Here is a 14,572-nt window from a genome sequence, read left to right as displayed (position 1 = left end):
AACGGCCACCATCCCTACGACGGCGCCTACGACCGCGAAGGCCAGCCCCAACGCCGCGAAGTCAAGAACAACAAGGGGGAGGGCAAGCGACGGACGGTGCGGATAGTGGAGCCAGATCGGAGGAGGGACAGGAGGACGAGGGAGGGGAGACGGGAACGGGGTCAGAGGAGATCCATCGACAGCCGAAGAAGGTATTGAAGGTGGAGGGGAGCGGGAAGGGGAAGGAGAGGGCGGATGGGAGGGAAAGTGGGAGGAAACCTTGGGATCCGCCTGTGAGGGGGATGGGGATGGGACGGAGGGGATTCGGGATGGGAATGAGAGTGGGAATGGGGAGTGAGGGGTTTGATGTGCCGAGTACGCCGCCGAAGAAGACGGGGAGGGAGATGGAAGCGAAGGGTGTGGCGATTCGATTGTTTCCTCCGGATGGGGATGGCGAGTATACGTACGACCCAGCGCCGAACGACGAGATACCCGAACCGAATCGCGAGACCACTCCCCGACCGGCCCATAGATCTACTCCAACTCCGCAATACCCTTCCTACGGCACCGTCTCAGACCCCCCACCACAAAACAAGAAAAGCAAGCGCCGACCCAGCGCCATGTCCGCGATCTGGATATGCGTCGCGATACTAGCAGTCCTGCTCTTCATCCTGCTCTTCGCAATCCTAATCGCACACTGTCTAGCCTGGTTCCTCGTCTACAAAACCGAAGCCCGATTAGGAGAAGCACGGCGGGGCATCATGCAAGGGGGAGAGATGAGATTATGCTTATGCGCAGCATAAGTGTAAAAAATGGAGATTCGCTATTGCTTGTAAATGAGCACCCCGCACCCGCTGTAAACGCTAGAATGGAAATAGAAACATATTACTACACAGACGCATACTGCCTGTCAGGTAAGAGACGAGGGCTAACAACATTCGTGGCGTTCGCCGTTCGCGGCTGGTGCATGACCCGTTCTTTCTAGTAGCTCCTGTTCCTTTTGTGGTGACCGCGGAGGTGTGGACTTCTCGTCGTCCTTGCTCTCCAGCATCGAATCAATGCCAAACTGGGCTTCGCCCCCAAAGTTAGAGTTAGTCCTGCGAATCGCATCCGCCATAGCATGAGCCGCCACATTCGGCCGTTCAACCTGCCCAGCATGCTCCGGGTCCTCAGGCGGGTTAAACAGCGCAGCCTCATGGTCGTCAAAGTCCTGCCCCGGATTGACAGTCTCATACTCCACCAACTTCACAATCCGATACATGCCAAACGCCAACAACGTACCCATCAGCGGCCCAAACCAGTAAATGTAATGGTACCCCGGGAAGTTGTGGGTAGCGACGCAGGGCCCGAAGCTCCTCGCAGGGTTCAAGCTGCCGCCGGTGAAGAACACGCCGACCATTTCCGCGACGAAAAGGGCTAGGCCGATGCCGATCGGGGCCAGGAAGGTGGCTTTGTGCTTCTCGGCTGCGAGCATGAAGATGGTGAAGACGAGGAGGGAGGTGAGGAACATTTCGAGGAAGACGCCGCGGGCGGCGGAGACGCCTGCGCCGAGGGTGGTGGAGACGTTGAGGGGGCCTGGGATGATGGCTTGGATTACGCCGGCGGCGGCCATGCCCGCGAGCATTTGGGAGACGAAGCAGAGGCATGCTCGGATGGTTGGGACGGCGCCGATGAGCCAGAGACCGAGTGTTACCTGTGGTTGTTGTCAGATGTTGGTTGCATGCGTTCGTTTGGGAAGGCTGACTTACGGCAGGGTTGAATAGTCCTCCGCTCACTCTGAAGAATACCCAGACATTGACCATCAGACTGAAGCCGAAGATCAGACTGATGTACAGCAGCACACTCGTATCTGGCGCCTGTGTGATACTGTTGTTGTCTTGTCCAGAGGTAACCCGGTTGCTGTATGTCGCCGCAGTGTTCGCTACACTCGTTCCTCCAAACGCAAAGAACAGAAACATGAACGTGCCGGCGAACTCTGCTGCAGCGGCAACGAGCTCATTGCGCCATTTGTTAGGCATAAAACTCTTTGCCTTTTGAGGCCGGTGGATATGGGTGGCATGGCTGTGAGGAGTGCCCTGAAGTCGCGATACCGACTCCTTCTTGTGTAACGGTAAGATATTCTTGAGCGCCATCTCTCCAGCCTAGACTGTTGAACAAAGTGACAGACTCGAGATAGTAAGTAAGTAGTACTGGTATACCAAAACAGCGAGCTATACGCTACGCAAAGACAAAAACAAGATGCCCAAAAAGGCTGACAGACAGAGAAGACAAAGAACTGGATCAAGAGAAAACCAAGGTTGTGTAGCCCCCTCCGGCGCTGAGAGTTAAACCCAAAAACCAAACTAAAGAAAACCACCCAGCCTTTCCTTAACAGACATTGACGTCCTTTCTCCAAGCCCCGACGCCATAATAGTCGTGCGGCGCTCGGGCGGGGGGCGTACTGACGTAGACTCGCGGGTCCGTACTTGGGTTAACAAGTGAGACTGACGGTTCACCCGTAATGGCGTTATGGCGTTCGATGGGCGTTACGGGCGTTCCAATAACGCAGCACGCACCGTCTCACATCTTTGCGATACTGCGCGAGGGCCACGATCACGGTGTTCAGCACGTTCAAGCCACGCAGGTCGGTAAATCAGTAATCCCTGCGTGTGAAACCCTTATCCCCGATCCATGGATTTTGGGGGAGGGGGGTGTCGGTGCATGATGCGGCGGCCCCTGCAGTGTGAATGGCTGCGTGTTCGTGATGCTGTAGATCTGGCGTCGGGGAGGGGGCAGTTCAGATCGCCGGCTAGAAGCGAGCGCTAGACTGGATGCGGGTCGCAAGGGACTTGAGCTAGCAGGTGTGATGTCATGCGTAACTTTATTTCTCCAGATCTTCATCCCTTTGGCAGTCTGTGGGTTATGGGGGGCTGAGGGAAGCCATGCGCGTTCATCACAATTTCTATTCTCAACATGCAGAGGATCTACGATTCTACGTCTATCGAGAAGAGTGCGGCTCGCCTTGCGGCCCAGCGTCCTGATTGCTACCCCATGAACACGATCGCACCTGGGCAGTGCGGGTAGGTACCAACGCCCTCGCGTATCCGAACGAAAATCCACAAACGGAAACGTTCTTCATCATGATCGCTTCGCACCGTGCGCAGATTTTCCAGTCCAGCCGTCAACCACTCACGCCCACCCAGAAATATCCCCCCGAACGGAGCGGTCTCCACTAACTGTAAGCGGCCGCGGGGGGATGTTGAGACACGGAAACGGATTAGCTCCGTCCCTGCGAACTTGTAATCGTGGAACGCTTCTGGAGCACCAGCGCGCGATGACGAGGGAAGGATCTGCAAGGAATGGGGGGTGGCTAACGTCGATCGAGGGGAGCTGGGAGGGCAAGGCGGAGATGGGAGGGGGGCAGGTGAACTTTGGGATGGGGATTCAAGGTTTTGGGTGTGTTGGATGCATTGGAAAGGGATGCAGTGATTGTGATGTGTTGATGTGTTCTGAGTTTCAGTGGGAATTGATTGCGCAGTCAGTTTGCGGCGGCTAACTTTACAGATTTTTCAAGGTTGACGCCTGTTCCTCGGCTTCGAAAGTTTCTCCTCATTATGAACTTCAGGGTCTACTTCTCCTTGCTCAGAGTCGTTTGCGCCCACACGTACTACACGTGCTTCGCGACCTACTGCGACACATGGCAGCATTTCCCGCTCGCTGCAGTCGAAGCTTCATTGCTTCCACTGCGTTATCTGGTTGTTGGCGATCTCCTTGACTAATTTTCTCTCGGCCACCTGCACTCCGACCATCTTCATCAGCGCATCTCCGCCTCTGGCTGCATGTATGCCTCACCTCCTGCATGTTGCCGAACAGTGTCGAATCATGATCTCCGATATGGCGCCGTCGTCCTGGTCGTCCAAAGTCTTTTAGATCCTCGTCTGTGTATTCAACATCGTCGACTTCGAGACTGTCCCAATCGCTCAGCTCGCTATCCTCAGGCTCTGCGATTGACGTGTCAGATCCCTCGCCATCGTCTGCAGGCATACATTGGCCCGCTTGACGCATCTTTTGACAAGCGAGTTCGGGGCTGCGAGTCGTACTAGATCCTGTGCTTGTAGTTTTGCGACACAGGCCCTGCATGATTGCTACCGATGTGTTGCAATGTATCGGGGGTTATAGGCAGCGGTTGGAAAATCGTTCTTAGCAGTGTCGCTAGAGTTCAAACAACGCACTTATTTTTTATATTTCGTACGTTGTGAAGTCTGCGAGGCAGCCATCATTGTTCTGTGAAGCAAGGACACGAGACGTGGCTAAGCCACATAATTGAGTTGTGTACGTACAAGCTTCACTTTGACTCTATCATCTTGTCAGCACAGTATCGCCCGCTATGTCACAAGTGAAGTGGATACTCCTCGCGGTTCATGCTACCAACCTTTGAATACGAAAACAGTGTATCATGCGTCAACAGATTGCAGGCGGAATTGTCCATCTTCAAAGACCGCGAACAATTCAAGTCCGTTCAAATGCTATTATTGGTAGCGGAGCTGGAATCAAGATGGTCGCTACAACGAACGTGTGTTAGTCAACGCATTAAAACACCTTATTGTCTTGTTCCATGAGAGCCGACGCGTGCGTCATCGTAGTACATGAAATTTAATGAGTCGTGCAAAGATTACTGCAGCATTGTGCCCAGTTGTGCTGACACTTCAGACCAGTGACGAATGACCACGACCTCTCCATCTGCGATTTATGTACCGGTCGCATTGTCTTCCGTATACACCCCTTCTCAAACGGTTACTTACGCAGTTCTGATACCTTCAGATCCTACCCGGCATGATCCCAGCCTAGCAGGTCTCCACACGTTCATCAGCGATCCTGGGTACCCTAGTCAACACCAAAAATGGAGAAATATCATCTGCCCTGATGAGGCGGCTTATGCATTGCGACAGCACTTAGAGCGCGTTGATGCCAACGAAATTCGGCAAAGATGTTTGCACCACTTCTCAGTGAGCCATACTGTCCTACCGCATTATTGAAGCAAACCTTTCGCCTAATCAAATTGTTGCTGATCAGATGTGGAAATGCGATGATGCTTAGGTGCAGTTGGAGGGGAATATGATGCGCGATCTCATGCGAACTTCATCGTATAAAGGTAGCATAACTCATTGGGGTTTGACAAGGTCTCGCATACATGCGGCGACGTTTGAACAGCAGCCTCCGGTCACTCTAGAAGTGCCATAGACTGAGCTCTTCCTCTGACTGTACATCTCAATCGGTTCACTCTTCATCATTCGATTTGCACACGACTGCGCAAAATCTGTATGCTGACAGAATCATTGCAGCGGGTCACTTCCGGTACGTGAGCTGCCAAAGGTTCGCACATGAGCAACAGTGGGCGCGTATCTGCAACTACCTGTCTTACAGGTGACCGGGTATACTGCACCCACGGGGCCTGATCGAGGTGCAAATTTCGCAGCAGCGAGACGATCGTTGAGCGAGTGCCTAAGCGTTCAGATGCTTGGAGTAGAAGTCTGGCGAGACATTGTTAAGTTACTTGTCATCCGTAGTACCTAGGTATTTCGCAAGCGCTGGGGGCTGCGCTGGTATAGTAGCGATGAGCTTGGTTCTGGAGGGCGAATCCACAGGGATAGCAGAAGGTTTCAGCGAGTTTTGAATGAGTGCACATCAGCTCTATCAAAGATACTTGATGGACGGCTGCATCGTCGTGGTGCTGTATCCTGATGGAAGGCCTCGGAAGCCGAGATGGCAAGTGGGTCCTCGGCCCAACGCGGATGCCACTAGGCTAAGTGGGCATTAGTCACAATGACGTAACGCGAAAACCAGGTCGCGACGGGATCGCATCCCAACCTCGAAACCCCCTTTGCGTACGACGCGTTCGCCGCAGCGTCCAATGACCATCGCCTCCATGCCGTAGGGCTCGAAATCTTCTCACGCCGTTCCTGATGGCACAGGCGTACTCCCTGCGGAGCTTCAGCATCCAGACCCCTTGAGACGAACCCTAGGAGCGAACGTCGCGCGACCGACCCACCAACCTACCACGACCGAGGGCCAGCTAATGTGGACCAGAGCACCAGAAATAACGATCGACTTTCCGACATAATCCCGCTGTGGTACTTCTGCGTGTGTGCGTCAGCAAACAGCTGAACACAGCCCACATCTGACGACGCGCGCAAGATGCAAAGTGTACCTCTGGGCGCCTGAAGACCTGCCCAGGGACCTGCGTCGCTTCGAATCTTCTGCGACACCGAGATAACCGGTATTCAAATATGCCACTCAGCACTAAGAGTACAGGAGAAGGGTTTGCATCTCCATAGCGAAGTCTCCACCAATCTCTGCACGGCGAAATTTCGCCGACACTGGAGCTGTCGGATGTGATCATGTCAAAGTGACGAAAGGCCTCCACACTGCGCCGTGCGATTCCAGCTAGACAGCGTGTACTCGACTTGCGAATGATTCGTTTGACCGTTTTCAAATGGAGACAACATCCGTCAGCCTTGACAGCTCCCGCTATGCAGTGGGGACTATGGAAGTGCCCAGCTTGGTTCACAGGTCTCGTCAGCTTTAAACCGGATCGCATCGAAAACTATCATGTTGACATGCCTGCCTTCCATATTCCTCGCGACTTCAACCTTTCGTCTCTAGTGCAGACCATGCGGGCTGGCTACGAGCATGGTACGCGGCTTTCACGTGATCTCCCAGGCTGGTCCTGCTGCCGACGTACCCCATGAATTCCAAGTCTACAGATGTCTGGGGTAAAAAGCACCACTTCGCTTATTTGCTCATCTTGCATATCAAACGACCTTAGCGGAACACTCGGCAACGGTTTGTTACTATATTGAGTAACTTTGCTCTTCGTTGTTCACCGCCAAGGCTCATGCCAATAGTCTCAACTCTCTAGACGACGCCGACCTTGCCGTCGGAACGGACTCCGCAACGCATCAAGCTCCGTCTTACTTTCGAAGAGCTCATCGTCTGCAATCTCAAGATCGGAAAGCTCACGTTTAGCGATGCAGTTCATCTTGCTGACATCAAAGTTGCAGCCATACTTGCGACCAGTCTCCACGTACAACACCAACGATACCTCTCGTTGATATCCTTCTCGAGGTCGAGTTGTGTACATTGCATGGGGAAGAGCAACGTGTTCCTGTCGATCTTACCCCACAAAATCGGGTCTGGCGTACGTCGAGAACCACAGTTCCCAGAACGTCTTTTGACTTCTGGCCAATCATTGCGGTTGGTGTTACTTGAAAGCGCGACATTTTTGAACGTTAACGCGGGCCACACGGCTACTACCAGGCAGCGGAAAGCCTCAAGCATTACAGGCTTGGATAGTAGTCTCCACAAATGCTTGTACAGGCATTCGTCTACTGATATCATCGTTCTCGAGATGACGATGAGAACCAGACGCGAGGCCTGCTAGAATCCCAACAACGTAAGCCGATGCCGCAACACTGGAAGTCGCTAGGAGTCTTTAGCAGTACCGGCTGTCATAGTCCCTGAGCCACAGGCTGGTATAAGAGGCACCCAGTTCGAACATGTTGGAGGGCATCCTCGAATTCCACCTCATCCCACAGTCGCTCAGTTTTCCAGTATGAGATACGCTTTCGCTCCCATCGCGTTCGGCCTCGGAGCCAACGCCCTTGTCGTTCGTCAGGCTACACAGTGCTTCAAGCTTGAGGCGTCAGGCGGCGCATCAGGTGTACTTGGCCAACTCGACGACGGCCAGAACCGTGTCGGTAACGGTGGTCTGCCTACCGGCTGCTACTGCCTGGACGGCAACGGCGGCTTCACTGATTCCAATGGACGTGGTTGCATCCTAACTCCTCCCACCACCCAGTTCCAGTGCGATGTTGGTGCTACTCCCACCAACGGCTTTGCGGTCGGTCCCAACGGTGGCGTTACATACAACGGCTCCGGCAAGTTCTACGCTTGCCCCGTCAACGACAACGGCGAGTACAACGTCTACACAACACCTGCCCCTGGTCAAGAGAAGTGCGTCGAGATCTCTCTTGGCTCCGCCGGTTCTTGCGGGGCTGGCGCTACACAACCCGCTGGCTCTCAGCCTGCTGGCACACCTCCCGTAGCCACTGCGACTGGACCGGCCGGCACACCTCCTGTCGCTACTGCTACTGTATCCGCTGGTACACCTCCTGCTGGCACATACCCTGCTGGCACATACCCTGCTGGCACACCTCCCGCCGGCACACCTCCCGTCGCTACTGCTACTGTACCTGCTGGCACACCTCCTGCTGGTACACCACCCGCCGGTACACCTCCTGCTGGAAAGCCTTCTGGTATGCCTGGGAAGCCTTCTGATATGCCTGGAAAGCCTTCCGGTATGCCTGGAAAGCCCTCCGGTATGCCCGGAATGCCTTCTGGCATGCCCGAGTACCCCGGCCAACCTGGAAAGCCCCAGCAATCAGGCAAGCCGGGCTACCCCGCCATGTCCGAAGGCATGAAGCCCTCCCAGCCCGCACCTGGTGTCCCTCAAGAGTCTGAGTGCGTTCCAAGCGTCGTTACCGTCACTGTAACTGCGCCTGCTGCTCCTCCCGCTGGAACCAACCCCGCCCCCTCTGAGACCAAGCCAGCCCCTCCCGCTGAGACGCACCCCGCTCCTCCTGCCGAGACTCATCCCGCCGAGACACACCCTGCTCCTCCCGCCGAGACTTATCCCGCTGCTTCTGCGACCATGCCCGCTCCCCCAGCAGGAAGCAAGCCCGCTGAAACACCAGAGAACCCCGACGACGGCGTTAACAACGGTGGTGAGGGCTCATGCCCCCAGGACCTCAACGGCAACTACGAGTACCCCCACCTCATCGTACCTGTCGACTCCGAGCAGCCCGACAAGGCCCATGACACCTCCTACAATGGCATGGTCGATAGCCACACTTGCACCATCTTCAACTTCGACATCCCCGCCTCCATGGCTGGTAAGAAGTGCTCTGCCATGTTCATGCTTCCCAAGAAGGAGGACCTCGAGACCTCCGACTACACCATGTCTGGCCACGGAGAGTGCACCGTCAGCAAGCTCAAGGGCCCTGCCGACGCGATGACTACCTACAAGAACATGCCCGCCAAGGAGAAGGACGTTGCCCACATGGAGATGACCCCTGGCAACACCTACCCCGTCGAGACTGGTGACTGCGAGGCTGGCAAGACCGTCACCTACATGATCTGCGGCAGCGGCGACTTCTCCATGGATTACTTCCAGGACTACAACCCAAGCCCCCTTGGCATGTACGTTCGCGAGTGCTAAATTGTTAGTGTTGGTGGCTGAGACCTTGTTGGGATCATGGATGCTCATCAAGTGAGTCTAAAAGGTGTGTCGGATATGAACACCGCCTACTTCTTCTTCATCGTCGCTGAGACGAGCCCTTCCTTTGTAATAACAACATGATACGATACGACGACATGGCACTCCTTATGAATAGTTTGTAGACTAGATTCGATTCAATGTACATTTTTACTCCTAGATTTTGATCACGCGAAGGACATTTTTCGTGAACGTTGAAGCTAGACAGCATCACTTTCGCCTCCCACCTCCCAGCGGCTGGTCAACTCCGCAAAGATGCCAAACGTGAGTCACTGCCACATTGGTCTCAGCTTCGCATTGAAACGATGCGCACTCGCAGCTATCGTCCACATCCTTGTCCCCTCCACCTCAACTTCTTCATTGTGAAGCCACTACAGCGAACGCATCAATTGAAGATTCTTTCTTCTCCCACATCGAGCATTGGATTTATATCTCGCAAATACACATCTGTTGGTTCTGTTCGACATTGCAGCGGGTTGAAAGGAGTTCCAAGGTTTTGGACGCGCAGTGGGAACTACTACAACCACTGCCAAGACGCTAACGGCAAAGCAATCAGCATCCCCCACCCGCGTTGCGTTTACTACGAACTGTCACGCGCCTGACTGCACCCCATTTCAACTCAACCGACGCGAGCGAACACCTGACTACTGCGTTCTCGAGATTCCGACGCGTCGTTCTTTGAGCGGCGCTCTGCCCGGCTTGGACTGTCATGCACGCCACACGCGTCGCACAGCACCATCATTTTCGTGCCTTTTCGCGCTCTTCGCAAAATACGCCTTCAGCTAGGAACTGGATATCCGGATGACGATATGCAGTCAGGTAATGGACTACGTCCTTACGGCTATCGTAACCCATTGAACGCGAAGCGCGCATACATGGGGAAGGGAGGTCAACTGAACTCTCGACGTTTGTATGCCACAGGGCCTTCAATCTGCGCGATCGTCCCAACTCCAGTGCCTTGGCTCGCGATATCACTTTCGACAACTATTCTGTGTTGGAGCTCCTGCATCGTGCGTGCAGCATCTACATCCAACTCAGCCTCAGGGTACAGCCGCTCACACTCGCGCTAGAAGACGCAACGAATCTTCTGTACAGTGTCTGCAGATGGCGAGCTGCAGTCCGAAATGACACAAGATCCCCACTGTACTCTATGCGCAATATACACAGCATTAGCTTGACCGCCCCGTCCAATCTGCAGGGCGCTTTTCGGGATCGCAATATCACGAGCCGGATTGCGGGGTCGACGTTTCAACGAAGCTGGGGTAGAAGCCGGGTAAACAGCTCAGATATATTGACTACCCGCAGCAGCCCCGGTAGACTTTACCTTGGCTAATTTACTGTTAACAGGACTACATGCCAATCTAGGGGCGAACGACCGTTCCTTACATTCGCTACAGAATACGCACGGTACGCCATCGATGAAGCACTACAGCAACGCCGCCGTGGCGCTTTGTATGCGAGATGTCAATGCTTTTTCACCAAGGACTTGGACCGTCTTGAGTGCTGTTAGAATGTACAACGGGCCGACGGTACCGTTGACTAAGTCTAAATACAGGCACGTGAACGTAAGGGCAAGCCTGTACCAAGCCTGCTGAAAGAGAAAGAGATGATTGGATGGGTCTTTTCTGCGGCGCTCATCCTCATGGCGTTGTATAAAAGCCCCAGGTAGTCCAACGTACGATTCATCACCACCTCGAGTCAATCTCAAGCCTCTCGTTTCATCATGGTGCAACTCACACAGTTCGTTTTGGCAACTGCCGCCCTCGCCGGTGCTGCGTCCGCAGCTCCCAAGCCACCCCCAGGCCCCAACGTCAACCCTTGGACTGGCAAAGACCGCTATGTTGTTCAGAGCTACGGCAAGAAGCTCGACCAGACTATCGCAGCCTTCACAGCCCAGAACGACACTCTCAATGCGGCGCGCACTCGCACAGTCGCCCAGAAGATCTCGACTTTCACCTGGGTCACCACACGCGATGGTCTCAGCCTCATTCCCCAAGCCATCAAGGAGGCTCGTCAGCAGAAGAAGGGCCCGAAGAAGATGATCGTTGGACTAGTTCTGTACAATCTGCCCGACCGTGATTGCTCTGCTGGCGAGTCTGCCGGTGAGCTCAGCTCCGCCAACAACGGTCTCCAGATATACAAGAAGGAGTTTGTCGACAAGTACGCCAAGCTTGTTTCCGAGGCCAGGGATCTCGACTTCGCCATCGTTCTCGAGCCCGACAGTCTGGGTAACGCCGTCACCAACCAGGGCGTTCCTTTCTGCGCCAACGCCACTCCAATCTACGAGGAGGGTATTGCGTACGCGATCTCCAAGTTGCAGTTCCCCAACGTACATCTGTACATTGATGCTGCGCATGGCGGCTGGCTCGGTTGGGCAGACAACCTGAAGCCGACTGCTGAGGTCTTCGGCAGGGTTGTTGCCATGGCTAAGAAGCTCAACCCCATGGCTAAGATTCGGGGTTTCTCCACCAACGTATCCAACTACAACTCCTTCCAAGCCAAGGTTCGCGAGAACTACACCGAGTACTCCCCATCGTGGGACGAGAGCCACTACGCCACCTCGCTCGCTCCTTACCTCGAGGCTGAGGGTCTGCCTTCCCACTTCATCATTGACCAGGGCCGCGTCGCTCTTCCCGGTGCTCGTGAGGAGTGGGGCGAGTGGTGCAATGTTGAACCTGCCGGATTCGGTCCTCTACCTGGCTCCAAGCAGAACAACACCAACGTTGACTCTCTTGTCTGGATCAAGCCTGGTGGTGAGAGTGACGGAAAGTGTGGTCTTACTGGCGCACCGGCTGCTGGTGCTTGGTTCGACGAGTACGTGCAGATGCTGGTCAAGAACGCTGAACCGCCTTTGGCGCCAACCTACATGAAGAAGCCTCATGGTCCCAAGGCCTAGATGTGGCAGGGCTAAACGAGTGTAAAGTACGCGGCTTCTGTTTAATGTACATATTGAATCGAATATTCCAGATCTTCATAAGACTTCTATTCTTTCAAAGTCTCCCCGACCTTGCTACCCCGTCGGGATCTGATTCATGTTCATGGTTATATGCGCTCTGAACCTACACGTGACTCCAAGCTAACCCCACGGTTTCTAGCCCGGGCCTGCGTCTATTTAGAGAAGGCAGCTGCCTTGAGAGATTGCGTCACCACAACAACGGGTTTGCAACAGATCTACATCGAGTCCTTCCGTCGACTTCTCAAACTCAACCCGATACCCGAATCCACAATATGACGACCGCCTCTCAGGACCGCGAGAAGGCCTACAAGGAGTGGGAGGAATTGTTCAAGCGGGCAACTACCCCTGAGGAATCTGACAAGATGTAAGCTGATGAATTGAGCACGTACTTCGTCTACAGTACACTGGCTGATCGAAACAGCGCCACAGCAAACCAGCTCAACTCGCCCCTACTTCGTCTACCTGGCGAGATCCGCAATCACATCTACACATACGCCTGCCGATCTACTACAGTCAAGCACGGGAAGCGCCCAGAAGTCTCCGAAAGGTCGTGTCTCTTCTCCCAGACCTTCCTCCTCACCTGCAAACAAATCTACTGTGAGGCCATCGCACTCTTGTATACCCACGCGACGTTCGAGTTGTCTGGATTTGGAGGGTGGGCAGCTCACGTAAGCCTCAACCTCATATATCGCAGCCTCATTTCCTCACTGTATATGGACGGTGGTTATCTCACCACTGCGATACGGAAGGCTTGGGAATTTACAGCTGGTATAAGGGCTAAACCTGATCTACCTGGGGTTGAGAGGGTTCTTTTGAAGCAACCCGTTAGGGCGAATGATATATGCATCGATGCGCTACGAGGACTGTTTGATAAGCCGAACCTACAGGTCACCGACGAGGAGATTACAGATCCATATTGGCTCCTGAAAATGCAAAATTCTTCAAGGCAACCAGGGACTTATCGCTGCTAGCGCATTCTTTCCCAATTTAGTTTCCTTTACTCATGAGTAGCTGGATACCTAAGTACACGAGGAAGCAGTTCCAGCTAAGCTGGGAGCGCATGTCTCTGAGAACGATCCAGAAGTTCTGATGGATATCCATAGTGTCATTTATAGCAACACATTAGAACTAGATCAAGAAACATCCTCGGCCCTATGCACGTGATCCGGCGCGTGATCTCGAGGGTCTAATCCCGGTCTTGCAACCACCCCCGCACGTACCCTCTGTATATAAAACACCTTGATCGCCGAAACCAGTCCTCTTCTCTTATCTTCCCACAGATTGTTCTCGGTAAGCCATCAGCTCATACAGTCTCGTGAGCAACTACGCCGACTACCTAGTCTGTAGCCCACAAATCCTCAAACACACGTACCTGGGTAAGCGTTCTGCGCCATTGAACAACGTTCTGGGCTTCGATCCTGACCCCGCGTAGCAATATGTCACGACAGACAGTCACCTCACGTCAGCGTCGCGTGCTCACTTCCAAAGAAGCTCGCGAGATGTAAGTACCTGGACCATTCAACCTTATCGAGACGACGGGCATCTGCTAACATGTATCCAGCACCCTTCAGAACCAGCTAGACTCATCTCTCTTACGACTGCCGCCAGAGATACGCAACAAGATCTACGCGTACGCGTGTTCCCGCACTCAGGCCGTCTTCAACAACAGTCCTCGAGCCCGCAAGTCCACAGCCATCATATCCACCTGTTCTCAGATGCGCCATGAAGCCCACGCCATCTTCTTCGCGCATGCGACTCTCGATTTGAGGGCGCTCCTGTTCTCGGAGTTCCCAGAGAATCTTCCACATACGGACTTCCGGCTCGTCACTTCCATCCATCTACGATCGCAGCGGATTACAAGGCTCCTACGGGAGGATGAGCATCTTGTAACGGAACGACAGGGAGCTAAACTCTTCCCGGAACTGGAGCGAGTATATGTCGCTGGTTGGAGTAAATCGCGCATGCCAAAGGATAGTTTGGGGGTTGACGCGCTACGAACTTGGGCGGGAAATGCGGACTTACAAGTGGCCCCCAGCTCAGCGTTCTAGAGATAATCACAAGGGCGGGTTCCGCTTACGGGAATGACGAGAGTATTGATGCGTCATGACCAAAGCTCTGCGATGGAAACGAGGTAGCAGTCGGTCCTTCTGTGCTAATTCACGAAATCACCCCCAAAGCCTTCAACCTACTTCCCTCTACCACCCGCTGTCCATATACCAAAATCAACCTATCTGCTTCCTCTACTCACGCGATATCGAACCACCACATACGCAAAGGTACTCCTCATCAAATGAGAAGGATCGCAATCCTCGACCTCGAACTCT

The 14,572-nt window shown here is 54.1% G+C and overlaps 5 protein-coding genes across 5 annotated transcripts; 3 read left to right on the top strand and 2 right to left on the bottom strand.

The window, feature by feature from the left end:
• Window positions 1-907: 907 nt before the first annotated feature.
• Window positions 908-2,111, bottom strand: J4E92_008320 (uncharacterized protein; the record flags this gene model as incomplete). Its single annotated transcript, XM_051499673.1, has 2 exons — window positions 908-1,672; window positions 1,728-2,111. The coding sequence occupies 2 exons, from the start codon at window positions 2,109-2,111 to the stop codon at window positions 908-910; spliced, it is 1,149 nt and encodes a 382-aa protein (XP_051350049.1).
• Window positions 2,112-3,586: 1,475 nt separating this feature from the next.
• On the bottom strand, window positions 3,587-4,023 carry J4E92_008319 (uncharacterized protein; the record flags this gene model as incomplete). Its single annotated transcript, XM_051499672.1, has 2 exons — window positions 3,587-3,625; window positions 3,811-4,023. 2 exons carry the CDS (start codon window positions 4,021-4,023, stop codon window positions 3,587-3,589), a joined length of 252 nt encoding a protein of 83 aa, XP_051350048.1.
• Window positions 4,024-7,570: 3,547 nt separating this feature from the next.
• Window positions 7,571-9,235, top strand: J4E92_008318 (uncharacterized protein; the record flags this gene model as incomplete). The annotated part of the gene is made up of 1 exon (XM_051499671.1): window positions 7,571-9,235. The coding sequence occupies one exon, from the start codon at window positions 7,571-7,573 to the stop codon at window positions 9,233-9,235; it is 1,665 nt and encodes a 554-aa protein (XP_051350047.1).
• A 1,780-nt stretch (window positions 9,236-11,015) lies between these two features.
• Window positions 11,016-12,188, top strand: CEL6B (1,4-beta-D-glucan cellobiohydrolase cel6b; the record flags this gene model as incomplete). Its single annotated transcript, XM_051499670.1, has 1 exon — window positions 11,016-12,188. The coding sequence occupies one exon, from the start codon at window positions 11,016-11,018 to the stop codon at window positions 12,186-12,188; it is 1,173 nt and encodes a 390-aa protein (XP_051350046.1).
• A 332-nt stretch (window positions 12,189-12,520) lies between these two features.
• Window positions 12,521-14,296, top strand: J4E92_008316 (uncharacterized protein; the record flags this gene model as incomplete). The annotated part of the gene is made up of 4 exons (XM_051499669.1): window positions 12,521-12,612; window positions 12,670-12,903; window positions 13,681-13,749; window positions 13,810-14,296. 4 exons carry the CDS (start codon window positions 12,521-12,523, stop codon window positions 14,294-14,296), a joined length of 882 nt encoding a protein of 293 aa, XP_051350045.1.
• Between the last annotated feature and the right edge of the window lie 276 nt (window positions 14,297-14,572).

The sequence above is a fragment of the Alternaria infectoria genome (assembly GCF_024043175.1).
Source record: "Alternaria infectoria strain BMP 0036 chromosome Unknown scaffold_16, whole genome shotgun sequence".
NCBI classification, from domain to species: domain Eukaryota; kingdom Fungi; phylum Ascomycota; class Dothideomycetes; order Pleosporales; family Pleosporaceae; genus Alternaria; species Alternaria infectoria.
The sequence above is the reverse complement of the archived record's forward strand: the minus strand, read 5'-3'. Positions and strand labels throughout refer to the sequence as shown.